This window comes from Meles meles, chromosome 12, assembly GCF_922984935.1.
Source record: "Meles meles chromosome 12, mMelMel3.1 paternal haplotype, whole genome shotgun sequence".
In the NCBI taxonomy this organism is placed as follows: Eukaryota; Metazoa; Chordata; class Mammalia; order Carnivora; family Mustelidae; genus Meles; species Meles meles.
Window position 1 is genome coordinate 37039106 of NC_060077.1, and position 25542 is coordinate 37064647.

At 38.2% G+C, this 25542-nt stretch overlaps 1 protein-coding gene across 3 annotated transcripts in view; it reads right to left on the reverse strand.

Moving 5' to 3' along the window:
* Positions 1-3592: 3592 nt before the first annotated feature.
* TWSG1 (twisted gastrulation BMP signaling modulator 1) overlaps positions 3593-25542 on the reverse strand; it is a 78510-nt gene continuing 56560 nt past the window's right edge. For all 3 annotated transcript variants that reach the window (XM_046025859.1, XM_046025857.1, XM_046025860.1), the window contains exons 4-5: positions 9989-10255; positions 3593-6660 (exon numbers count right to left, since the gene is read on the reverse strand). In XM_046025859.1, the coding sequence (XP_045881815.1) occupies positions 6479-6660; positions 9989-10255 (449 nt within the window). In that variant the 3' untranslated portion in view covers positions 3593-6478. The remainder of the gene's footprint in view (positions 6661-9988; positions 10256-25542) is intronic.

Sequence of the window (25542 nt, forward strand, 5' to 3'; positions counted from 1 at the left end):
TGACTGGTTGGGAGGTGGACCTTAAAGGGTCTTTTTATCACTTATTTTTATCATATTAATCTTAATGTGTTATCTCTTTTGCTTTGTCCTCTCCTATTGTCGAGATACACGTAAACAGTTCCTGACTCCTTTGCCCAGTCAACAGATGATCCTTACTTCTTGAAAAAAATCCTTCCTCCATGTCCACTCTGAACTCTGCAGCAGTGGCCTTCTGTGATTATTATTCACAGGAACAGATAATGACCAATCTTAGTCCATAGGTAGGGATACCCCCATAACCCCCCATCAGCTTGAAGTTACAGAGGATGAGCCCTTTGCCCTTCAGCAACCTTAAAGATTTAAGGACTGAAAATTGGTCAGTGGGGAAACTGATGAGGGACAGAAGCAGGAAAATGTTTACCCTTAGTCCAGAAGACTGACCTGAAGTCTACATAGTTTTGATAACCATGAAATATGTGCCCATTGTTACACTCTTTAAGGGTAAAGGTATATTTCACCTTTGGTTAATATCAAACAAATATCAAAATAGGCACTAGAGATATCTTGCAAAAGTAGTTTTACAAGTAGAAATTCAACTTTTGTAATCTGACACTCCCTGTATACCCGGTTGCCTTTGATACTAAGTATCTAACCACCAGCCTCACAGCAAAAAGCTCAGCTCTTTCTACCCATGGGTACTATCCCTGTGCTACTTAGATAACCTAAGCTGCGCGGTAAAGGTCTCAAGTATTCTTTCTAATCCACATCAAAATGAAGAGGTCCAAGGTGGGCCTGGCTGAGGAGAGTCTGGGGAGGCCTGATGAAGACTTGGGCCTTTATCTGAGTTCAATGAGGAGCCACCATTTTAAGTGGAAGTATGATAGGATCTGCTATCCTTCATTCATCTAGAAAACACCTGTGCCTGCCACGTGTCCCACACTTTAGGGTGCTGGAGAACTGTGTTTAAAGCAGTGATTTAAAAAAGAAACAAATTCCCTACCCTTGTGGGTTTCACATGCTAGTAGAGAAGAATAAATGATAACTAACAGATAAATACTTTCAAAGAGTTAGCTGATACTAAAAAGTAAAGTGGTAATAGGATTGTGACTGGGGAGGGGCTGCTACTCAAGAAATGGTGATAGAGGGGTGCCTGGGTGGCTCAGTCATTAAGCGTCTGCCTTCTGCTCAGGTCATGATCCCAGGGTCCCAGAATGGAGCCCTGCATCGGGCTCCCCCAGCTTGGTGGGAAGCCTGCTTCTCCCTCTCCCAGTCCCCCTGCTTGTGTTCCCTCTCTCGCTGCCTCTCTGACAAATAAATAAATAAAATTTGGAAAAAAAAAAAAAAAAAAGAAAAGAAAAGAAATAGAGATATGTGAGCTGAGCCCTGAATAAGAATAAGCAAGCGCAATCTGGATCAACAGCTGAGGGCAGCAGGGGAAACAATTCATGCAAACCCGAGGGTGGAATCGATTTGGTGTGCTGAGGGAGGGCAAGGCCTGCAGCGAGGGGAGCCGGAGGATAGGAGAAGGTGGTAAGACAGGCTGAGATGACAGTAAGCCTGCCCGAGGATGAGGCTGAGGGAAGGAAACACCACTCTGTGAACGGCATTCTGCAACATGTCTTAGCTCTTTTCTTAACTCTTCTTGTTCTTTTGTTTTTTTAAAAAGATAGTTATTTATTTATTTTTGAGAGGGTGGGGAAGAGAGAGAGAGCGAGCGCTAGTGTGGGAAGGGGCAGAGAGAGGGCGAGAGAGAGAGAGAGAGAGAGAGAGAGACTCTTAAGTAAATTCTTAGCTGAGCGTGGAGCTAGATGGGCAGCTTGACCTCATGACCCTGAGAGATTGTGCCCTGGGCTGAAATCAGGAGTCAGATACTTGACCGCCTAAGCCACCCAGGGGCCTCTCATAATTTTCTTTAAATCAAGTAAAATCTGACACAGAGCCCTATCACATCCAGTATCTGCCAAGAGCAACTGCTCTATTACCTACCCTGAATCCTCGAGGCAAGTCTGGGGGCCCGAGACCATGAGGGCTGGGCTGCTAACAGCAGTAAGTTGAAACCCTTAGAAAGAAGCAACTTCAGATTTTGGAGCCAGGCACCTGAGGCACATTGAGACCTGGGGCACAGTCCCTATGTCTGGGAGACCTAGGCCTCTTCTCATCTTCTGGCAAAGGCACTCAAATCGGCACTGCCCCCCTTCCCCAGAGAATCCCCTGAAGCAGGTGAAACTGCTGGAAAACAAAAGGCAGGTTGTCTGCTTTGCTCCTACTTCCTACTAGGTAACCTGAGCCCTATGAGGCAAGGGAGCACAAAGGCCTTGCAATTTGCTGGGAACTGGAACTGGGGTTGGGGCAGTCATTACCTGCACGTCTTCTAGAATGACCCCTCTGGCTGCAGCACGATGTGTGTCAGGAAGGCTGACAGTGCGATCATTTTTGCCACAAAGGAATTTCAGTGGTGACTGTGTCTAAATTCAGTGGCTAACTTCAATCAAATGAGGACATTTCTGACATCCTCCACCGTGATGGATGAGGGTACTGCACTTTTCCAGGCTCCTTTCTGGGTCATAGCACCACCCAGAAGGGCAGAACTCTTTTCTCTTTGCTTTTGCACTGAGAGTTCTCACCTCAAAACCTGGACCTTGGAGTTGTTGCTGACTCCATCCTTCTAGCACGGACTTCAAAATTTAAAAAAAGTAAGATGAATTTTTTTAATTGGTTAGGGAAAATACAAGAGGCCCAAGAATCATAACTCGTAACACCTATAAGCTAATGCAGTTAGCTGTCAGCTTAAGGAATTCAAAACCTGTCAGGTGTGGGTGCTAGGTGGGGCCAGCCATACCAGAGCCTGCCTGCCTGCTGATTTTCCTAGCTGGGGTGCTCCCTCCCAACTCTACATCTCCGATTGACCCTCTGCCTCTCTGTACCCCATGGCTCCCTGCCACTGGACACCTGCAGCAAAAGAACAGCTTTCCTCATCAAACGTACAGTCCTTCTTCTTCTTCTTTTAAGATTTTATTTATTTGTTTGACGGAGAGAGAGATGGCAAGTAGGCAGCACGGCAGGCAGAGGGAGAGGCGGAAGCAGGGCAGTCTTTCTTGAAATGAATTCTACCCCCCAAATTCCTTAGATCTCTCATTCCACTAAGTCACTGAGGCTGCCAGCCTGTCCTCTTGAATTTTTCCCTCTCTAGATCCTCCTGTCTACTATGCTTTCAGAATGTAGATTCTGTGAAATAACACTGATTCTACCATAAGGGGCTAGTCTATGGCTCTCAATTCTAATAAAATAACCCTGTTATGTTTATATTATTATTATCACTATGGGAGAGCAAGGAGTGATTTTCCTACCTTGACCTTCCAACCATCAGATAATTCTCCTGAGGCTCGCAGAACAAGGAGAGTGGTAAGTGTGTCATTTCAAAGTTTCCCGCTTATTGGAATAAAGCACATGAAAAAGCAGAGAGCAAACTGTTAAAGAGCCTTTGTTTGAACACAATCTGCAGGGACATCCAGAGAGAAGGGGACATGCTTTCTTTAAACTATAACCTCACTGGACAGAAATGTCAAACTTATTCTGGTGTTTCTATGATGAAGTTAACAAAAAGCATGACACACTCATTTCAAGTTTTTATTAAAATACTCTTTTGCTTATAGGGACAACCAAAGGAAAAAATACATAATTCTGTATGTTGTAGATCACGTGAAACACAATTAACAAAGACCCTGGGGAATGTAGAATAGATTTTTAAAATCTTCAAAGAAGCTTTCACAAAAACAAATTTTTTAAATAAGTGGCTTATTTATATCTACCTCATTTTTCAGAAGTCTTAGTTTCTTTCCTCTACTTTGATGCTACTCTGCTTTATAAATAGTTGTTCAAATATTCTAATATCTTACCAATTTTGTTTTCTGAATCTTTAGAAGTAGTTTTTTTAAGTGAAAGCCTCTCTTTATAGCATTCTATGTAAACAAAGATTTACTTTACTTGAATTATCATTTGATTTGGTGCCACTATTTTGAGTACTATTTCTGTAATAATTAGATGCTAGTGGGGCCGGGGAGGGACAAAAAAACTAACTAGGAAGGAACCTTTTACATATGGCTTTTATAATACCTACTGACTTAGTTTTTTTTTTTAATCTAGTAATAAAAAAAGGTAACAACCTAATTTTTGAATTAAAAAAATTATTTTTACCAGAGCTTCAATATAGAAGTGAATTGTAGATAGAATGGTAATAAAAGGTCTAAATTTTAGTGGGGGTACTGATTTCTCAAATGTTATATTTTTAATTTGGAAAACATTTTATTCAAAACCTGAAATACATTATAAACTGGAAATGGAATCTTTTAAGTGAGCTCTATCTTTCAACCCTATCATAAACCACAAAAACTATGCAAAACTGAATATAAAAATTACCATTACATTTAGGGGTAATTTCCATTGGGAGAAAAAGATGTAAGGAAAACCAGGCCAAATACAACATGGCTCAAGAAATTACCCTCCCAGTATAGGGGCAGAGATACTACACTTAAGAATTTAATAATGAAAGCCTAATCAAGGTGATAAATGCAATTTAAAAATATTTGTTGACATATTTAAGGCAACATTAAACATGCCATCCATAGACACGAAAAGATTTCTTTATTCATAGGTATAAAATTACTTTGAAGAATAGCAAAATGGAAATGAAGAAGCTGGATGCAGATTCTTTTAAAACTTTTTTTTTAAGTTTAAAGTTTTAAAGAAAACTTTTAGCTTTATAGGCATTAATGAGGAAGGGGAGCTAAAATGTTTTCAAGGCACTTTTAAACAGAGGCATTCTAGGTAAAAGGAAGAAAAAGATATCCCAATGTTTTCTTATTAAAAAAATATACAAGAGCTAAATTTCAACTTTTTTTTAAAAGGCCAAAAGTTTATGGAAAGTACCTTATATTCATTAGAGTTGTCTGAAAGAACAGAAAAGGTATTAAGGCTTTAGATTTTATACTAATCATGATATTATATATGATCTTGTAACTAACTACTGTTCATATAATGAATACAAAGTATCTAAAAGCATTATCTATTTCTATGTACTAAAATATTTAGACATATAAAGATATTTCTACATGTTACTTGTAATTCCATAAGGTACTGAAGAAATTAATAATTTTGTAAAGTTATGAGTCTGTAATATAAATATTTATGTTTTAGATTCATACTTGATGACTGGGATTTTATTATGATGAAGGGTACATGTATTTAAGCTTATCATTATCAAAATATGTAAAACAAAATAGTCTATAGTGTATTTGAAGTTAACATCGTCTTGAACAGATCTCTTGTTCATTTCATAATCTTAACTTCCCACTGTATGATTGATTACTTGTTTAATAAGAACATTCAATCCAGACAGAGACCTAAAGATTATAACAAAATAATTAATGCAAATAGTTTAAGGTTTGTTTCTCGGAAGAAATGTCAGCATTTTCAACCCTCCCTGCTCATACCCATCAGTTTCTTCTTTATCCCCTCCTATCATTCATCGTTGGGGAACATGGCCCTGCCCATGCTAAGGCTGAGTGGGCTCATTCTCTCTACCCAGCAGCACAGCTTCTCCTTTCAGCCTTGCCATCACTGTACAACGGGACAAGCTGCTTCTCTGGCGCTCTAAGTAGAGTCTGATTTGGCAGGCATTTCCCATTCCTAGTGCTCTTTAAGCTGGTACCTCAAGTCAGAGAAATGCTGTAACTTTCTCATTATTCACCTAGTGGAATATTTAATGCAGTGATATAGCAGTGCTTTGAAATTCCTGTTGAAAATTCTTCACCAGTACCCACACCAGTACTTTGGGCAAGGGGTGTAGAAGGAGAATCTTCCCCAAAGTTCTGTCAGCATGTGTATTACAGGATGGATTCTACTATGTAAAAGTTTTAAACTGTAAAATGTAGTTAGTATTTACTTTCTAAAACCAACATTACAAGATTTGAAATTAAGCTTTTGACAGTGATTTTTATGGGAGTTCTCAGGGTGATATATTTGAGTATCTACCTTATTTACAGAAGAGATAAAGGAGACAAGGCACAGTGAATGACGTCTAGTGTGCAACTGGAAAAACTCAGCATCTCAGGAGCAGTAAATGAAGAAATCATAACTTATGTTAACGTACTCGAACACTTTCAAAACCAAAGGCTTTGGGAATGCTAGAAAAAAAAGAGACCTCAGGCTTTATGTCAGAGACCTCAGATCTTTCAAGGAATTCTCTGTGTACTTGCTTCTCATACAACCAAAGCTGTAAATGTATATAGAGGAAGGGGCTTATTGCCAGTGGGCTATAAAACCAACCAGAGCAGTTATACTTATAATTTAACACGTTAATGCATTCGTCATACTTTAACTCAGTCCAAATTCTTTTTATCTCTTTAACCTGCTGGCATCCTGGTACAACTGGTAGACCTCACCAAATAGTTTTTTATATCTTTCTTGTTGACTAAAATGCTTTGGTTTGCATTCTTCTCCTTTAAAACATGCAGTTCATACATTTGACTGTTTTACTACCATAGTCGATGCACTCTGGACCAATGCACTCACAGCAGGCGTTATGGAACCAGCGATATTTGGATGCTCCCATGGACTCACAGGATATTTTACACTGATGTATGGACATGCAGTCATCAAAATAAACCACAGTACACATGTGTTCTGCAAAACAAAAAATTAAGAGCTCAGAGCAAGAAAGGGAAAAGCAGGAAATGCTTTATTATCTGGCTGATATCAATAGTTATTCTTAGTTCCCTTACCACTACTCTGCATAGGACAATGGCTGAGGTGTAGGAAAAAAGATCACATTTGTTAATTAAACTGAGAAGGAGGTCAGAGTCCCCCACTCCAGCTGAAGAAGGTAGAGGGACTTCCTTAGATCCTAGACTTTGATCTCAAAGTTAAGATTATTGGGCTTAAAATTTGCTACATTTCAGAGCTGTGTTTTTGTTTTTTTTTTAAGATTTTATTTATTTATTTGACAGACAGAGATCACAAGTAGGCAGAGAGGCAGGCAGAGGGAGAGAGGAGGGAGCAGGCTCCCTGCTAAGCAGAGAGCCCGATGCGGGGCTTGATCCCAGGACCCTGGCATCATGACCTGAGCCAAAGGCAGAGGCTTTAACCCACTAGCCACCCAGGCACCCCCAGAGCTGTGGTTTTTTAAATTGGGCATTTCTGATAAGATTTCTGTAGAGGAGCGAATTCTCCAACTAAAAGGAGTTTGAAAAATACTGTTTTGGGGCACCTGAGTGGCTCAATTGGTTGAGCATCCAACTCTTGACTTTAGCTTGTAAAATCGAGCTCCACAGTCCAGCTCTGTGCTGGACATGGAGCCTGCTTAAGATTCTCTCTTTCACTGTGGACTCTGAGAAACAACCTGAGGGTTTTGGAGGGGAGGGGGTTGGGGGGTTGGGTGAGACTGGTGGTGGGTATTATGGAGGGCATGTGTTGCATGGAGCACTGGGTGTGATGCATAAACAATGAATTCTGGAACACTGAAAAGAAATTAAAAAAAAAAGAAGGAGGAAAAAAAGATTCTCTCTCTGACTCCCTCTCTCTCAAAAAAGAAAAAAAAAATATCTCTGTCCTTCTTCCTCTGCTCCTCACCATTCCTGCTCCCTCTCTCTCTAAAAAAAAAAAAAAAGAAAAAAGAAAAAATACTATTCTAAAGTTATCCTGAAAATTTACAATAAGAAAAAGCAAACTTAATTCAAATGATGCAAAGTGGCTAGCAGCACTTAGCACAATTCAACATTAGCTATTAAAAAATACTTTTATTATCAGTAGCAATTTTTAGTCTTGCTTTTCAACACAACTATTTTGTTTCAATATTTAGCTCTCCTGGCAGTTAATGCCATATGATGACCCTGCTAGGAGGATAAGCTACATGAAATAAATAAATAAGAGACAATAAAAACCATTAATAGAGAGTGTATGATTAAAGTCTGTTATTTTACAGTCATTTATAGAACTGTTCAGTCACTAGGGGTCTGAATGGTAAAGAAAGGCTTAATGGAAAAAACTGGACTTGCATTAGGAAGAAGAATTAAAAGCAAAGTTGCCAAGTAACAAAATAAGGGAAGTCACAAGGAGAGCAGTGTAGTGCCATGGGGAATGGAGTGGAGGCAAGCCCACTGCAGTGAATGGTTAGCATCAGGAAATAGCAGAACTGCTACTGAGTTATCAGGTCAAAAGGGAAAATAGCGAGGCCAGCATAGCAAATGAGGGATTGGCAGTGAGCAGGACAGGGGAGCTTTGAATCTCAGGTGATTAGTATCTATCAAATTTCTTTCATTTATTTATTCAACAAGTATTTAACTGAACACCTACTATGGCATAATAGCCACTAGGACTCAAAGAGTAATCAGAGAATCCAAGGAACAAAGCAGAAAATGAAAGACCTAGAAGTTAAAAACAGACAACAAATCAAAAAACAAATATGGGAAGAAGGTAGTTACAGGAATTGGAGGTAGTTTACTCTACCTGGGAGCAAGGGGTTCCTAGAGAAGGTGTCAAAGAGGAAAGATTTTAACTTTGTCTTGAAAGATAGTTGGTATTTCCAGGAAACTTGGCTGCCTGATAATTATTTCATTAAACTAAATATTTGAAAAAAATTTATGAATTATAATTTAATATATATTATGTAGATTACATTTTAGTGGGGAAAATGGTAGTACAATATCTGAATAAGGCACATTCCACGTATTTTTGGTATTTTCCACAATTTAGAATTGTCTTTTAAGTAATTTAACCAAAAACAATAGGAATTCTTAATCTGAATATCATTAACAAATGCTGTTTTGCTTTTATTACTGATGTCCGAAGCTCACACTATTTCACATAGGCAGGATTGTAATAAGGGGCACAACAAAAAGCCAAATTAAAAAAGAATAGGGGTGCCTGGGTGGCTAAGTCAGTTAAGTGTCTGCCTTTGGTTCAGGTCATAATCCCAGGGTCCTGGGTCCCTGCTCAGTAGGGAGTCTGCTTCTCTCTCTCCCTCTGCTCCCCTCATGCTCTCTGTCTCACTTGCTCTCTCTCAAATAAGTAAATGAAATCTTAAAAAAAAGTATAAATTATACTATTTATATATAATTCATCTCATATTTTAAGAAATAACTGCAATGTTCATAATTGCCTTATTTTTCCACAGTAAAATTGTACAGAGACTTTTATTTGAATACATCAAAGACTTTATAAAAGTTACATGCCCTGTACATTCCAAAATTAAGGAATGACTTATCCTAATAAGCATTCTTTTTTTTTTTTAAGAATTTATTTATTTATTTATTTGACAGAGATCACAAGTAGGCAGACAGGCAGGCAGAGAGAGAGAGGAGGCGAAAGCAGGCTCCCCGCTGAGCATAGAGCCTGATGCAGAGAGAAGGACCCTGGAATCATGACCTGAGCCGAAGGCAGAGCCTTTAACCCACTGAGTCACCCAGGTGCCCCCTAATAAGCCTTTTTTACTATGCTTCTCAAAGTTATATAGACCATTCTTCCCTTTAGTTCCCCTCTGACCAAGAGTAGTGGAGTTAGTTTATACCTGGAAATTAGATATCTGGAATACCAACTTGCTCATAACGAGATTTAGCTGATGACCTTGGCATCATTTGTAGTACCAATGCTATTACAAAAACGTGACCATCTGGACACTCTGAACGTTATCTGACAGTGAGCAATGCCATACAAAGCAAGGAGTGCTGTTGCTATCTTATGGAAAGAACAACTAAAGCCTAACACAAATAAACCTCAAAATTAGAACCAGGTATCTGTCTTCCAATGCAACCTGTATCACTGAGGCTATGAAGGAGTCGTGACAATATGCTTGACATGCTTCCTTATCTACTTAAGGACTGCGGTTATTAAAGTCCAAAATTCATTTAAGACTAGACAAACTCAAAGCCAAAAACTGCTCTAAAAGGCAATATAGGTTTCACAGACCACACAGAAAACAAGGGGGCAAGATGGGAAGTCAACTGTGGGTAGTTACCTTTGTCACTGGAATAAGGTGCGTGAACATTATTGCTAGGAACAGACACATTTTGATGATGTGGCTGGTTCACAGTTTCTAAAAATGAAACCAGATTCTCATGATGTGAGAGTTCTTCTGCAACAGGGAAGGAAACAATGTTCCAGTTCAACTGCGTGTCTCCTTCTGTGAGTGCCCGGAAGAGAGAAGGGATTGGCTCATGAAGCTCTTCCACAGTGCTCTTTGAGGTTGGAGGTGTGTCACTGTAGTTTCGAGGATTGCACATACCTAGATGAGGGGAAACAAAGAAAATAAAAGTTAATTTTTCTCAATGATTGGAATGTCATGCAATATTTTTAGTTAATGCCTTACAATCAAAGCTCTAACATATTAAAATTAACTTGTTTCTAACATTATAGATATTTTCCTAACTTCTTTTGGCTGAGGGCCCCTAGAAGTGATGACGCCCCTGAAGCATGGAGCACGTCAAGTGCCCAGAGGTTGCTTTCTAAATACCTATCCTAAGAGGAACCAGATCTGGAGAAAAGACTGATTCTAGGGCGGGGCCAGGGAAAGTACAAAATGACCCTGGGATACTGTCCATGCCTAAAAATAAGGAAATGCTCAGTGAATGATGGGATGTATTAAAAAAAAACACAGGAAGCAACCGGAAGGGGCTCCCACTGGCCAAATAGACAATTTTAATGTCAAAATAAAAAATGATAACAATGGATTACCCCCTATAACAAAATAGGAATTTGTGAGTCCTTATGTTATAAAAATAAATAAATAAATAACTCCTCCTTTTAATAGAGTGACCAACTGGTAAATGTAGAAGGAATGAAGGGAATAGAAAATCACCACCCGACAACTATCACAGAGGTGTCTGATTCAGATGGGAGCTGTCAATGGATGCTAACGCTGGTGGGTGGAGGTTAGAAGAGGAACATATTAAAGTACTCTTGGAAAACTCTCTACAGAATACTGACCAATTACAAAAGGGTCAATGGTGACTTTAATGTAGAAAATCTGGCAGATGTCAATGTGATCAGGAAATCAAGGTTAACATGACCAGTGATGTGTATCACTTCACATAATGCATAACTTCATTTCAGTGCTGTTGTTGCCAAGAATGTCTGACCTTAAGTATAGTTATCAGTCATCATTAGGTGGATCAAGGTTTAGGGTCATTCTACAAGATGTAAAGTCTGTACTCACTGAAACTGTCAAGGGAAAGACCTCAGTACTGTTTCAATGTGAATGAGTCTGAACAGACATGACAACTAAATGCATCACATATTCTGGACAGGAGCCTGGATCAGAAAAGATATCACAAGAGATACTGCTGAGACAGTTGGTGAAATATGAATGAGGTTTGTGAATTGGGTGGCAGTGTTGTGACAATGCTGGCTTCCTTATTTGGAGGGTGTATGCCAGTTATGTAAGAGAATTTTCTCATTGGAAAATACAGACTGGTACATTTAGGAGTGATGGGATATTATGTATAAAGCTTGATTTCTAAAGGTTCAAAAAAGGATGAATGATCACACATGTTTGAGAGGTGTGTGTGTGTGGAGGGAGAGGAAGGAGTAATGAACAACAGAACAAATTTGACAAAATGTTAGTGACTGGAGAATATGGGTGAAGGGATACAGGAGTCTTCCCCTTTTGGCAGATTTTCTCTACATTTTGAAAATTAGTTCAAAATGAATTATTTTTAAAAATAATCTTAAAGAGGGAAAATGGCAGAAGAGAATTAGAGATAGTGACAATAGAAAACTCTTTTGAGGTGTTTTGCTGTAGAGGGAAGAGCTGAGAAAATAATCAGCCCCAATCTTTGGGCTATTCCAGCTGATGTGTGGAGCAGAAAGGAGCTATCCAGAATGCAGGTTCACGAGCTAATTAAATTATTACTGTTTTAAGCCACTGTGTTTTGGGGTACATTGTTTAGCAGCAATAATACTGGGACAAGAGACCTCTGGATTTTCTTTTGTGGATACGATACTTTTAAAAATTTAATTATACTTCATTTTGGTTTAGTATTTTCTAGGCCTAATATGGAGTTTATCTTTTTCCTCAAACTAAAATTTTGAAAAGTTAAGCCAGATTTATAAATTCTGACATTTTATAAATTTAGGCGGAAGAAAAAATCATCTCGTGTTTTCCATACGACACTTTATTAGTGTAAGGAATGTGGCAAGATCTGAGGATAAGTTTGTGCATACTTTTCATAAAATCTTTCATTATGTATGAACTTTCACTTTGACTATGAAACAGAATCATGGATTAAAGGGTCAAATCAGACTCCTTTATTCATAAAAGAGGAAATAGGCCCAGATAAATTAAATGATTTATCCACTGTTACATAATCTAGGATTAGAGCCAAGCTTATGATTCACTCTGATTTCATATCCACTGCTCATTTTGATAACCATATTGTATAATAATCATTAGGTGGCACTGAAAAGTGAATAACACTTAGAATACATGAATTATACAAATATACATAATATATTCTTGTGCTAGACTTTATAATGAATGAAAATTAGTAACCTGAGACGAAAAAGCAAACAACAGAGTTCAATAGAAGAGCTAACTCAACATCTACTGAAACTTCAAAGAAACTTCACGGCTCATTACCAGAGATTAAATTACATTAAAAACAAGTTTTGCGGGGGGAGTTCTGTGCAGTTAACTTGGGCCGAAGACCCAAGTTATTATTGTAACTTAAATTTAAATCTGAATACCCTGCATTAAAATCAATAAGCATGAAGTAAATGCTTGCTAGGTAATATTTTTCCATGGTATTGTTTTAAAGTTTTCATATATCTTTGTCTTTTCAACTAGGATTACATTCAGAGAGATCATCACTAGAGACTCTTCTTAGGCAACGTGGATTTTGACCCTCCATCTCTTGCCTGAAGCACTCTTCAAATTATGCATTCTTCCAAGCATGGTGAGTTACGAAATGGGATCTTCCAATGATACATGGGATTTCTCCCACTCAGAGAAAGCAACATTCTGCCATTTCCATAAATTCTTCATTTGTCTATATTCATTATGTACAGTGGATCAGTTTCTGAGTAGACAGTTACCAACTACTCACAGTTTAAAACAATTAGTTAAACTTCTCTGGGAAGCATCTGTCATCTTCCCGAAGTTCATCATTGTCAGCTTTTCTTTAGTTGACTAGGGAGGTTATTTTTGGAGCTCTCATTTCTTTCCAGGATCATTTTCTTAGGCAGTTTGCTACTTTGTGGCATGCTGTCACTATGCTGAAATTTAAAAATTAATTACACTAAAATGTTAAAGACAATGGCTCCACACATGACAGAGGGGCCCCAAAGGAGAAAACCAATGGCAAGAACTGAAAGACAAGCATTTCAAATCCTTGATGTGCACAGAACTTGTTTTTCTGATGTGTGCTTAATTCTTTCATATATCTGACCTGTCGTCATCATACATTTGAAAACTAAGGTTACATTAAAGTAGACTTTACTTGTTGAAACCACATTTTAGAGCAGAAATTAAGATTAAGGGGAGAAAAGGTATTACTTTTCTTAGTGAATGTGCATAGTTAAACAGCAACAAAGAGTCCAGAAAAATGTACAATCAAAAGAAAAATTCCTGGGATGCCTGGGTGGCTCAGTTGGTTAAGCTGCTGCCTTCGGCTCAGGTCATGATCCTGGGGTCCTGGGATCGAGTCCTGCAATGGGCTCCTTGCTTGGCAGGGAGCCTGCTTCCTCCTCTCTCTGCTTGCCTCTCTGCCTGCTTGTGTGTACTCTCTCTCTGGCAAATAAATAAAATCTTAAAAAAAAAAAAAAAAAAGAAAAGAAAAATTCCTTTCCACTCCTTCCACCCTCAACTCCACTCTCCAGACACAGCCACTTTAAAAGTCTTTCTTACGTTTCTCTGGTGGTTACCTCCATGAGAATTTAAATAAAAATGATTAATTTTTATTTAATAAATATTTATTTTTATTATAAATATTATAAATATTCATTATAAAATTAAATATTTTATTTTTTATTATTTAATAAAAATAAATTATTTTATTAAATAAAAATGATTAATTTACCAAAAGATCTAATAAGATCTAATGATCTAATAAGATCTAATGATCTTATCTATTAATCCTCTTACATAAGAGATGAGGATTAAAGTTCATTTACACTAACCCTCTCCCATATTTCTAATAATTGTATTATTCTAATACCATAATCTGTTTCCTTTGTGACCTTAAATATACTTAAACTTCTGATTTTTATTCCACATTTCTTAATTCCCTCATTTGCAGATAAGGATGCAGGTGCCTTTCCCATTCTCCCCACCCAACTTCTCCTAACTCATGTTGACAAACTTAATAACTATGTTCTGTTGCCTAAATACAATGAAAACTTCTCGTCTTACTATGCGCTGATTCTAAAAGTTGAAAACCAGCAAAAAGCAGTTTACCTTAACATTACCCCATGAATACTGTTCACTGAAAAACAGTATCATAGGATTTCCTTGCCCAAAGCCATATTAGCAGAGGAAAATATTTCTAATTTTAAGATAAAATGAGCTTTTCCATAAACCTCATAAAATATTGAAAATCACCTATTTCATACAGCATTACCTATTAGGTCTTCTTGCCAAAAAATATGAAACCTGAATCCAATCAAACTTTAACAACTAGCTTCAAATTACTGGAAATACAGAAAGACCGAGGAACAAGTTAAATGACAAGTCAAATCCTGAATGTAGAATATTCTACAGGCAAACTGTTTCTTCAGTATGTCAAATGGCATGAGAAAAAAACAAACAAACAAACAACACACACAACCAGATACCATGCAAGGATCTTGTTTAGATCAATTTGAACATATCAACTATACAAATACATTTTTGAGACAAATTGAGAAACCTGATTATGAACTGGAATGTCAGATTATACCAAGAAATTATTATTAATTTTGTAGGTTTCCTAATGGGATTATTATTAAAAAAGTAAATTCTTTATTTTCTTTTAGAGTTTGAAACTGAAGGATGTAGGGGTAAATATTATTTACTGTCTATAATTTGCTTTTAAATATTTCTAAGCCAAGTTAGAAAAAAGTGGGAGAAAGGATAGATGAAACAATTGTGGCATTTTTTTTTTTAAGACGTTTATTCATTTATTTGCTAGACAGAGATCACAAGTAGGCAGAGAGGCAGGCAGAGAGAGAGGAAGGGAAGCAGATTCCCTGCTGAGCAGAGAGCCCGACGCAGGGCTCGATCCCAGGACCCTGGGACCATGACGAGCCGAAGGCAGAGGCCCCAAACCACTGAGCCACCCAGGCGCCCCATATTTTTTATAACTGTTGAATCCAGTGATGGGTATATAAGAATTCAGCATGCTATTCTCTCTGTTTCTCTTTATATGTGAACACTTTCATAACAGCAAACCAACTGCCATATTTAATTCCTAGGACTAATATTATCTTGTTGAGTTTTTGTATTTTCTTGCTATTGCTATGCTTGGAATTTTCTTGGAGTGTGTGTGTGTGTGTGTGTGTGTGTGTGTGTACCACAAATAACAAGCTTATAAGAAATCTTGAAAAATTATTCTGCTGATACCCTATGGAACTCATTTTCTTCTTCGAGAGGTACTTCTCAGGGCCCTCACTTACTGCTTCAGGCAGGCTAGCGTCCTCTTATGTCTCTGTATTATTTATGTTTTTAATTCTATGTATTTCACGATGTTTCAGGTTCTTATAAAAAGCTTTCTGGCTGGGGAGAGACTGCTTCCTGGGGTGGTTAATTCCTGGAGCCAGCAAAGGGCTCAGTCACAGTATATAGGCATAGTAGGCATAGTATATGCAAACTGACCAGTCCTGGGCCACACTTCCTCCACCAGCCCAAGCAACCCAGGAGGTCTGTGCTTTTAACCACGCCTGGCCTGCCAGGCCCAGTACTAAGCAACTGGAGACCACCTGCAGAGCCTGGAGCCCCAGGGAATGATTCAAACTAGCCAGACAGAAACTGCTTGCTCTGTCCTGCCTTGACCTTCCTGTGGAAGCCCACTGAAGATTCTGGCCCAGATTTTCCTCTTGCTCCTGTCTTTTTACCACTTGACCAAAACCTGGTGCTTCTTCGTGATCCTGCCAGCATGCAGTGACTGGCCCCTCTCTGAGACCTGTGATTTATAATAAACTTTGTTCCTTGAGGCTTTCTTGTGCCTCCTCTGAGGCCACACCTGACTGACCACAGAACAGTCTTTAATGTAGTTATCGGCTTACAACTATCCTTAAATCAACTTCTGGTTAAAGCTATTTCATTCAACCCATGTTCTCTTTCTTGGTCTTCTGCCTTATTTTGCTTGATATCATATCAAATCTGGTGTGTGAGAAGTAATTTTGAGTTTTTGCTGTCGAAAAATGTTTTTAATTTTACATTCATAGTCTTGATCAATAATTTGTCAGTTCAAAGTAATTTTCCAACTGTGCACTTGAGGCATTGGTCCAGGGACAGTGATGAGAAGTCTGACAGCAGTGTGATTCTTCTTTTTTTAACTCAGGGTTTTTTTTTTCATGATTTATTTTATTTTACATTTTATTTTTCTTAAAGATTTTATTTATTTATTAGACAGAGAGAGAGATCACAAGTAGACAGAGAGGCAGGCAGAGAGAGAGGGGGAAGCAGGCCCCCTGCTGAGCAGAGAGCCTGATGCGGGGCTTGATCCCAGGATCCTGAGATCATGAACTCAGCCAAAGGCAGAGGCTTAACCCACTGAGCCACCCAGGTGCCCCGATTTATTTTATTTTTATTTTTTTAAGTATGCTCCACACCCAATGTGGGGCTTGAATTCACGATCCTGAGATCAAAAGTCACATGCTCTAAAGTCACATGCGCCAGCCCAGTGCCCCAACAGTGTAATTCTTATTTCTTTACATAAACTCCAGTTATTTCTGAGACCTTTCAGAATATTATGACTTGGAAGTAGTAAAATTGTTGAGGCTGTGTCTAGATATAGGTCTTTTCTATTAATCTTGCTCAGCATTCTGTAGATTCTTCAGCCTAAGGATGCATGTTTTTTTTCTTCTCAGCTTTGGAAAGTTTTCTTCTATTATTTCTTTGACAAGTTCCTCCCTCCTATTTTTTATTCTTTCCTGTCATATTTTCTTCTTCTTTTTTAGAAAAATATTTTACTTGAGAGAATGAGTGAGAGAGAGAACACAAGCAGAGGGAACAGCAGAGACAAAGGGAGAAGCAGGCTCCCCACAAAGCAGGAAGCCTGATGTGGGGTTCAATCCCAGGATCCCAGGATCCCAACCTGAGCCAAAGGCAGATGCTTAACCAGCCAAGCCACCCAGGTGCCCCTCCTGTCATTTTCTGTCAATTTGCTCTATATTTCTATGACGTTCCAGTATTATTTTCAACTTCTCATAACTTAAAACTTCTCTAATCAAATTTTTATTTATTTATTTTTAAAGATTTTATTTATTTGAGAGAGAAAGAGAGAGAGAGAGCACGCATGAGATGGGGGAGAGTCAGAGGGAGAAGCAGGCTCCCTACCGAGCAGGAAGCCTGATGCGGGACTGATCCCGGAACTCCAGAATCATGACCTGACTGGAAGGCAGCTAGCTGCCTAACCAACTGAACCACCCAGGCACCCTCTAATCAATTTTTAAATTTGCAAATTCTTTCTTGCTCTTGATAATTCAGATATATTTTCTCAATTTCTTCTAAAATACAGCCATTACTTTTCTTTCTTTTTTTTTTTAAAAAAGATTTTATTTATTTATTTGACAGACAGAGATCACAAGTAGACAGAGAGGCAGGCAGAGAGAGAGGGGGAAGTAGGTTCCCTGCTGAGCAGAGAGCCAGATGCAGGGCTCGATCCCAAGACCCTGAGATCATGACCTGAGCCGAAGGCAGAGGCTTAACCCACTGAGCCACCCAGGCGCCCCAACCATTACTTTTCTTAAAGATTTATTTCCTAAAGATTTCCTCCATGGTAAGTTGGTCTGTTGTTTTACCTTGTTCTTTCCTTCAAGGTACCTGTTCTACTTTGCTCGAATGTCTGATATTAGGCTAGAGACATCTATCTACCTCTCCTGCAATGCCTAAATGAGCTCTCTCTCTCTCTCTCTTTTTTTTTTTAATCTAGGTTATTTGGAACTTCAGAATGAGAGAGGGGGCAGGGTATCATATCATACAGCTGTTCTTGAGCCAGGAAATTACCATTATCCAGTTTTGGTGTAGAATCAAAGAAGAATATACACAATCATCCAGAAAAGCTATTTTTTAAAAAGATTTTATTTATTTATTTGACAGAGAGAGAGATTACAACTAGGCAGAGAAGCAGGCAGAGAGAGAGGGGGAAGCAGGCTCCCCGCTGAGCAGAGAGCCCGATGTGGGGCTTGATCCCAGGACCCTGAGATCATGACCTGAGCCGAAGGCAGAGGCTTAACCCACTAAGCCACCCAGGTGCTCCTGGAAAAGCTATTAAGCTACTTTTTTTTCTACCAATTACATAGTTGTGTGGGGCTGGATTTTCTTTTTTTTTTTTTTTAAGATTTTATTTATTTATTTGACAGACAGAGATCACAAGTAGGCAGAGAGGCAGGCAGAGAGAGAGGAGGAAGCAGGCTCCCTGCCAAGCAGAGAGCCTGATGCGGGACTCGATCCCAGGACCCTGAGATCATGACCTGAGCCGAAGGCAGCGGCTTAACCCACTGAGCCACCCAGGCGCCCCTGGATTTTCTTTATAATTTCAACCAGAGCAAGAGATGACTAAAGATTTAATTTTTAATGAACTGTTGGGACTTCATCAAGATCAAAAGCTTTTGCACAGCAAAGGAAACAGTTAACAAAACCAAAAGACAACTGACAGAATGGGAGAAGATATTTGCAAATGACATATCAGATAAAGGGCTAGTATCCAAAATCTATAAAGAGCTTATCAAACTCAACACCCAAAGAACAAATAATCCAATCAAGAAATGGGCAGAGGGGCGCCTGGGTGGCTCAGTGGATTAAGCCGCTGCCTTCGGCTCAGGTCATGATATCAGGGTCCTGGGATCGAGCCCCGCATCGGGCTCTCTGCTCCGTGGGGAGCCTGCTTCCTCCTCTCTCTCTGCCTCTCTCTCTGCCTGCATCTCTACCAACTTGTGATCTCTCTCTGTCAAATAAATAAATAAAATCTTTAAAAAAAAAAAAAAAAAAAAGAAATGGGCAGAGGACATGAACAGACATTTCTGCAAAGACATCCAGATGGCCAACAGACACATGAAAAAGTGCTCCACATCACTCGGCATCGGGAAATACAAATCAAAACCACAATGAGATACCACCTCACACCAATCAGAATGGCTAAAATTAACAAGTCAGGAAATCCGCTGGTGAGGATGCGGAGAAAGGGGAACCCTCCTCCACTGTTGGTGGGAATGCAAGCTGGTGCAACCACTCTGGAAAACAGCATGGAGGTTCCTCAAAAAGTTGAAAATAGAGCTACCTTATGACCCAGCAATTGCACTACTGGGTATTTACCCTAAAGATAAAAATGTAGTGATCCCAAGGGGCACGTGCACCTGAATATTTAATAGCAGCAATGTCCACAATAGTCAAACTATGGAAAGAACCTAGATGTCCATCAACAGATGAACAGATAAAGAAGCTGTGGTATATATATACAATGGAATACTATGCAGCCATCAAAAGAAATCTTGCCATTTGTGATGATGTGGATGGAACTAGAGGGTATTATGCTTAGTGAAATAAGTCAATTGGAGAAAGACAGCTATCATATGATCTCCCTTATATGAGGAAGTGGAGATGCAATGTTGGGGACTTGGGAGGTAGGAAAAGAATAAATGAAACAAGATGGGATCGGGAAGGAGACAAACCATAAGAGACTCTTAATGTCACAAAACAAACTGAGGGTGGCCGGGGGGAGGGGGGTTGGGAGAGGGTGGTGGGGTTTTGGACATTGGGGAGGGTATGTGCTATGGTGAGTGCTGTGAAGTGTGTAAACCTGGTGATTCACAGACCTGTACCCTTGGGGCTAATAATACATTATATGTTCATAAAAAAATTAAAAAATTTAAAAAAAAATAAATACAAAAATTAAGTATCCCTCAGCTTAGGTTTCTGCTGTAATTAGCTCATCCTCTGAGTCATATTTTTTCTTTTGCTTCAGAGTGTTTCATTTGGGGAGTATCTTTTCTGTACTGAAAGCTGTCTGAAATGTTCTTAAAGTAAGCAGGGTATTAACAATAAAAAATGAAATTTAAAAAAAGATTGAATTTTTCAGAGTATAAAGGGGTTCTGAGATTAAAAAAAAAGTTTGGGAATAGCTGCATTAGAAGAACAGACGGAAAGAGACTGGGGCCATTGTAGCTAGATCTCTAAGGCAGGATGTGCCCTACAGTTATCCAGAAAGAGCAATGGGATTCAGAGAATATGACCAAATAGACCTCATTTTGAGAGGGAAATCAGAATGGATGGAAGTTCTCATCTCTTATTTCCTCAGCATGAATATAGAAAGTAAATGAGAATCCCCTGTGGGTAGGTATAGTTTTAAAAATAACCAATACTTAGTTAATACTATAATTATCTTTCCCTGCAAACAAACTCCTATTGTTTTCAAAACTACAGATTATTTTTAAAAAAAGGAAACAATTTATCTGATGATATGCAGAAGATATAGTGATGCAAAAACAACACTGGTGAGATAAGTCATGACTGAAACTGAGAAATGGGGACATGCCACTGTCTAGAGCAGCTTTCCTTAATCTTTTAAAGCCCATGCCCTGTTTTCATAAACATAAAAATCCCACCACCATCTGTCCTCTCAGGAGTTGTCATAGCAATACAAATGCTCTCAAGGCAGACTCAATGCACAATGCCAAGTATAGTAGTGCAGAGGCAGTTTTAAGAAGGGCTTTAACAATAGAGTCTAGTTCTTAGATGGATGGTCTGGCTAAATCCAAGAGAAAATTCAGAGTTCACAGAATACAGCTTTGTGCCCAAGCCCAATTATTTTTATAGAGATCATAATAAATTAGTAGTTGTAAATAACTATTTATTAAATCCAACATTGTTTACTAACTTAAGAGTGATAACTGTAATAGCTACAAATGAAAGCTACTGTGTTATACGATTTTAGAATGATATTATCTTTGCCTTCATCTTCACAAGAAGCTGAGTAACATATAATGTGTAACATACAAGAAGCCGTATAATGTATTAGGTCACAGAGCACAGACTTGAAAGCCAGATACTGCTATACTGACATTTTAAAGAATTAAAAAGTGCTTCACTAAACAAAATTCTTTAGGAAGTAATCTAGTATATATGGAATGCCTGGCCTAAGAATCAAGACATCTTGAACTAAAGAAGCATCAAGTTACAAATGTCTATAATTAATCCACTCAATAGCAGAATCTCATCTGATCTTCCCAAATTTAACAGTACAAACAAAACTACTATCCTTTGTTTAATGCATGGATTAACATTTTAAACTTAATTTTTTTGTTTTGACAATAGTAAATCATTATTGAAAGATATTAAAGACATATAGACATTAAATAGTAAGCAATACCATGCTTATGGGTAGGAGGATTCAATATTAAAACTGTATCAGCACTCTGAAAATGTATCTGTAAATTAAATGTACTTCCAACATAAAAATCCTAAGAAAGTCTCTTTTAAATAAGTCTCTATTTTGACAATTAGATACATAAAATTTCTGTTATATAGGATTATATTTTATTTATTTATTATTTTTATTAATTATTTTATTTTATTATTATTAATTGATTGATTTTTATTTATTTTAAAAGTTTATTTCCTCTAAACCTTTTTTCCTCTATAACCTATTTTTAAAAAAAGATCTTATTTGTTTGACAAAGGAGAGACAATGCATGCTAAAGAGCATCAGCAGGGGGAGCAGCAGAGGGAGACTGAGAAGCAAGCTCCCCGCTGAGCAGGGAACCCAAGACAGGGCTTGATCCCAGGACCCTGAGATCATAACCTCAGCCGAAGGCAGATGCTTAACTGACTGAGTCGCCAGTCGCCCCTATAATCTACTTAAAAAAAATTTTTTTTTAAAGATGTATTTATTTATTTATTTATTTGAGAGAGAGAATGTGAGCTGGGAGGGGAAGAGGAGCAGAGGGAGAGGGAGAGAAGTTCAAGCAGACTCCTCACTGAGTGCAGAGCCTGGAGCAGGGCTCCATCCCAAGACCCTGAGATCAGGACCTGAGCTAAAATCAAGAGTCGGATGTTTAAACAACTTAGCCATTTAGGTACCTCTTTCTACAGCTCATTTCTTAAGACTTTTTTTTTTTTTTAAGATTTTATTTCTTTGACAGAGACAGATCACAAGTAGGCAGAGAAGCAGGCAGAGAAAGGAGGAAGAAGGCTCCCTGCTGAGCAGAGAGCCCGATGTGGGACTCGATCCCAGGACCCTGAGTTCATGACCTGAGCCAAAGACAGAGGCTTTAACCCACTGAGCCACCCAGGCGCCACGCAGACTTTTTTTTTTTTTAAACAAATGTTTGTACAGAAAAATTGAAAGGACAGTACAGAGTATAGTACCCCGACACCTAGTTTCCCTCTATTATTAACATCTTATATAGTATGGTACATTTCTTATAATTAAGGGACTAATATTGATACATATTATTAAATAATATCCATACTTAACTCAGATTTCTATAGTATTTACCTAACATCCTTGTCCCGTTCCAAGATCCCATTTAGGATGCCACACTAAATTTAGCCATCATATCTCTTTAGGCTTTTCATGGCTCTGGCAGTTTTTCAGTTTTCCTAGTTTTTGATGACTTTGACAGTTTTGAGTAGTCCTAGTCAGGTATTTCATAGGATGCGCTGCTTTTAGAATATGTCTGATGTTTTTCTCACAACAAGATTCAGGTTATAGGGGGTGCCTGGGTGGCTCAGTGGGTTAAAGCCTCTGTCTTTGGCTCAGGTCATGATCCCAGGGTCCTGGGATCGAGCCCCGCATCGGGCTCTCTGCTCAGCGGGGAGCCTGCTTCCCCTCTCTCTCTGCCTGACTCTCTGCCTACTTGTGATCTCTGTCTGTCAAATAAAAAAAAGAAAAAATATTAAAAAAAAGATTCAAGTTATAGGTTATTGGGAGGAAGATCATAGAGATAAAGTGCTATTTTCATCAAATCGGATCGAAGGTACACACTGCCAACAAGACTTATGACTGCTTATACTGACCTTAATCACCTGGCTGAAATAGTGTATGTCAGATTTCTCCACTGCAAAGTCAGTCTCTTCCCACCCTCCCAGGGGGAAGTCATTATGAGTAGCCCACACCCTCGACCCATGGGTTATGTTCCCCCTCCTTGAGGGCAGAATATCTACATAGTTTATTTGAATTCTGTCTTAGTGATCTGTCTCTTCTCTTCCACTAGTTAACTTATTTAATCAATTATTTATATCAATATAGATTCATGAATATCTATTTTATACTCTTGGTTATAATCCATTACTACTTTATTCTGTTGGTCATTTTTTCCAGCTTTTGCCACCAGGAGCTCTTTCAGTTGGTTCCTGTGTAAGCTGACACACACACACCAATATGAGTTTTTTGTTGTTGTTGCTGTTGTTTTTTTAGCACTTCCTTACCTTTTGGCACTTTAACATGTTCCGGGCTTATCTTCTATATTTCCTGCCTCAGTGTTAGAACCAGCTGTTCTTCCAAGAAGCCTGGCTCCTTTTATTAGAGAATGATGTGAGAAACCAAGATCTGAGTGCAAAGTGTGCTCATAGTACTGGGGCAAGATCCCCTTTTAAAATGTCTTTTTAAACGGCAGAAGATATATAGGACATATACTATAAACAAACTCAAAGTTCTTTCTTGGATACAGAAGAGGAACTAATGTACATGAGTAATTTTTAAAAATCCTTTCAATTCAGGACCCTTGCTTTGGCTGGGGCTCACATACAAATATAAAAGCAAAATAACTTCATAATGCAATTCCCGAAACTGTTTTTTTTTTTTAAGGTTTTATTTACTTATTTGACACACAGAGAGAGAGAGAGAGCGAGCGCACATGCACACAAGCAGGGGGAGCTGCAGATGGAGAAGGAAAAGTGGACTCCCCATACAGCAGGGAGCCCAGTGGGGGGCTCTATCCCAGAACCCTGGTATCACAACCTGAGCCACCCAGGTGCCCCCCAAAACTGTTTTTATGACAACCCAAGGGACTTGTAAATAACAAGCAATTTACTTTAAGAAACGTGGGGTCAATTATCATTTCCAAGAATAAGATCCAATGGGTATCACAAGAGAGAATTTTTTAAAAAAAGGTTAATTTGGAATAAAGGTATAGCTATTCAATTTCTCAAAGATATACCGGAGTTAAAGTGATGAGTATTCCTTTTTGGAAAAAAAAAAATCACCTTAATTAAAAAACAATTGCCTAACATAGCTTTTTGTGGAAAAACAACAACAACAACAAAACAGTTTTGGGAATTGCAAATTGTTTTGGTAATTGAAATTGTTCCTGAATGGGATGCCTGGGTGGCTCAAATGATTAAGTGTCTGCCTTCGGCTCAGGTCATGATCACCAGGTCCTAGAATCAAGTCCCACTTCAGGCTCAGAGCTCAGCAGTGAGTTTGCTTATATCTCACCTTCTGCCTCTCCCCCTGCTTGTGCTCTCTATGTCTGTCTATCCGTCTCTCAAATATTAAATAAAATCTAAAAAAAAAAAAAGAAAGAAAGAAACTATTTCTGAATATTATGCTATGACTCATATTTGATATATGTAATAGATTATGGTGGGCTGAAAGTAAAGGATATTTAATGACTATCCTTGAAGAAAATTAGGCATATATGACTCTAGACTTGGGTGTCCTTAAGTACTTGTTGGGTAACAACAAGTATATATTATAAACATTTGAGCCAATCAAACATTTTTAGCAAAATAAAACCAAATAAAAAAGCTTATATCTCTTGACATATCAATTCTGGCATATGTATTAAATCAATGCAAACACTGGATTTGGTGGAGACCAAATAATTTATCTAAATAATATGCATAGTTTTCTTAAATACTATCAGTATTTTAAAAGGAAAAGATGGAAAATCGTATTTGTCAATAATGATTTAAAAATAAATATTTACTACAGGATACAAAATTAATATATAGAAATCTGTTGCATTTCTTTACACTAATAATGATATAGCAGAGAGAGAAATTAGGAAAACAATTCCATTTACAATTATACCAAAAGAATAAAATACTAAGGAATTAACTTAACCAAGGGGGTTAAAGACCTATACCCTGAAAACTATAAAACACTGAAGAAAGAAATTGAAAATGACAAATACAAATGGAAAGACAAACCACAGAAGAATTTATATTGTTAAAATGTTCATATTACCCAAAGCAAAAACATATTCAGCACAATCCCTATCAAAATAATAATAGTGTTTTTCACAAAACTAGAATAAATATTCTTAAAATTTGCATGGGACCACAAAAGACCTTCAAGAGCCCAAACAATCTTGAGAAAGAAGAACAAAGCTGAAGGTACCATAATCCCAGATTTCAAGTAATACTACAAAGCT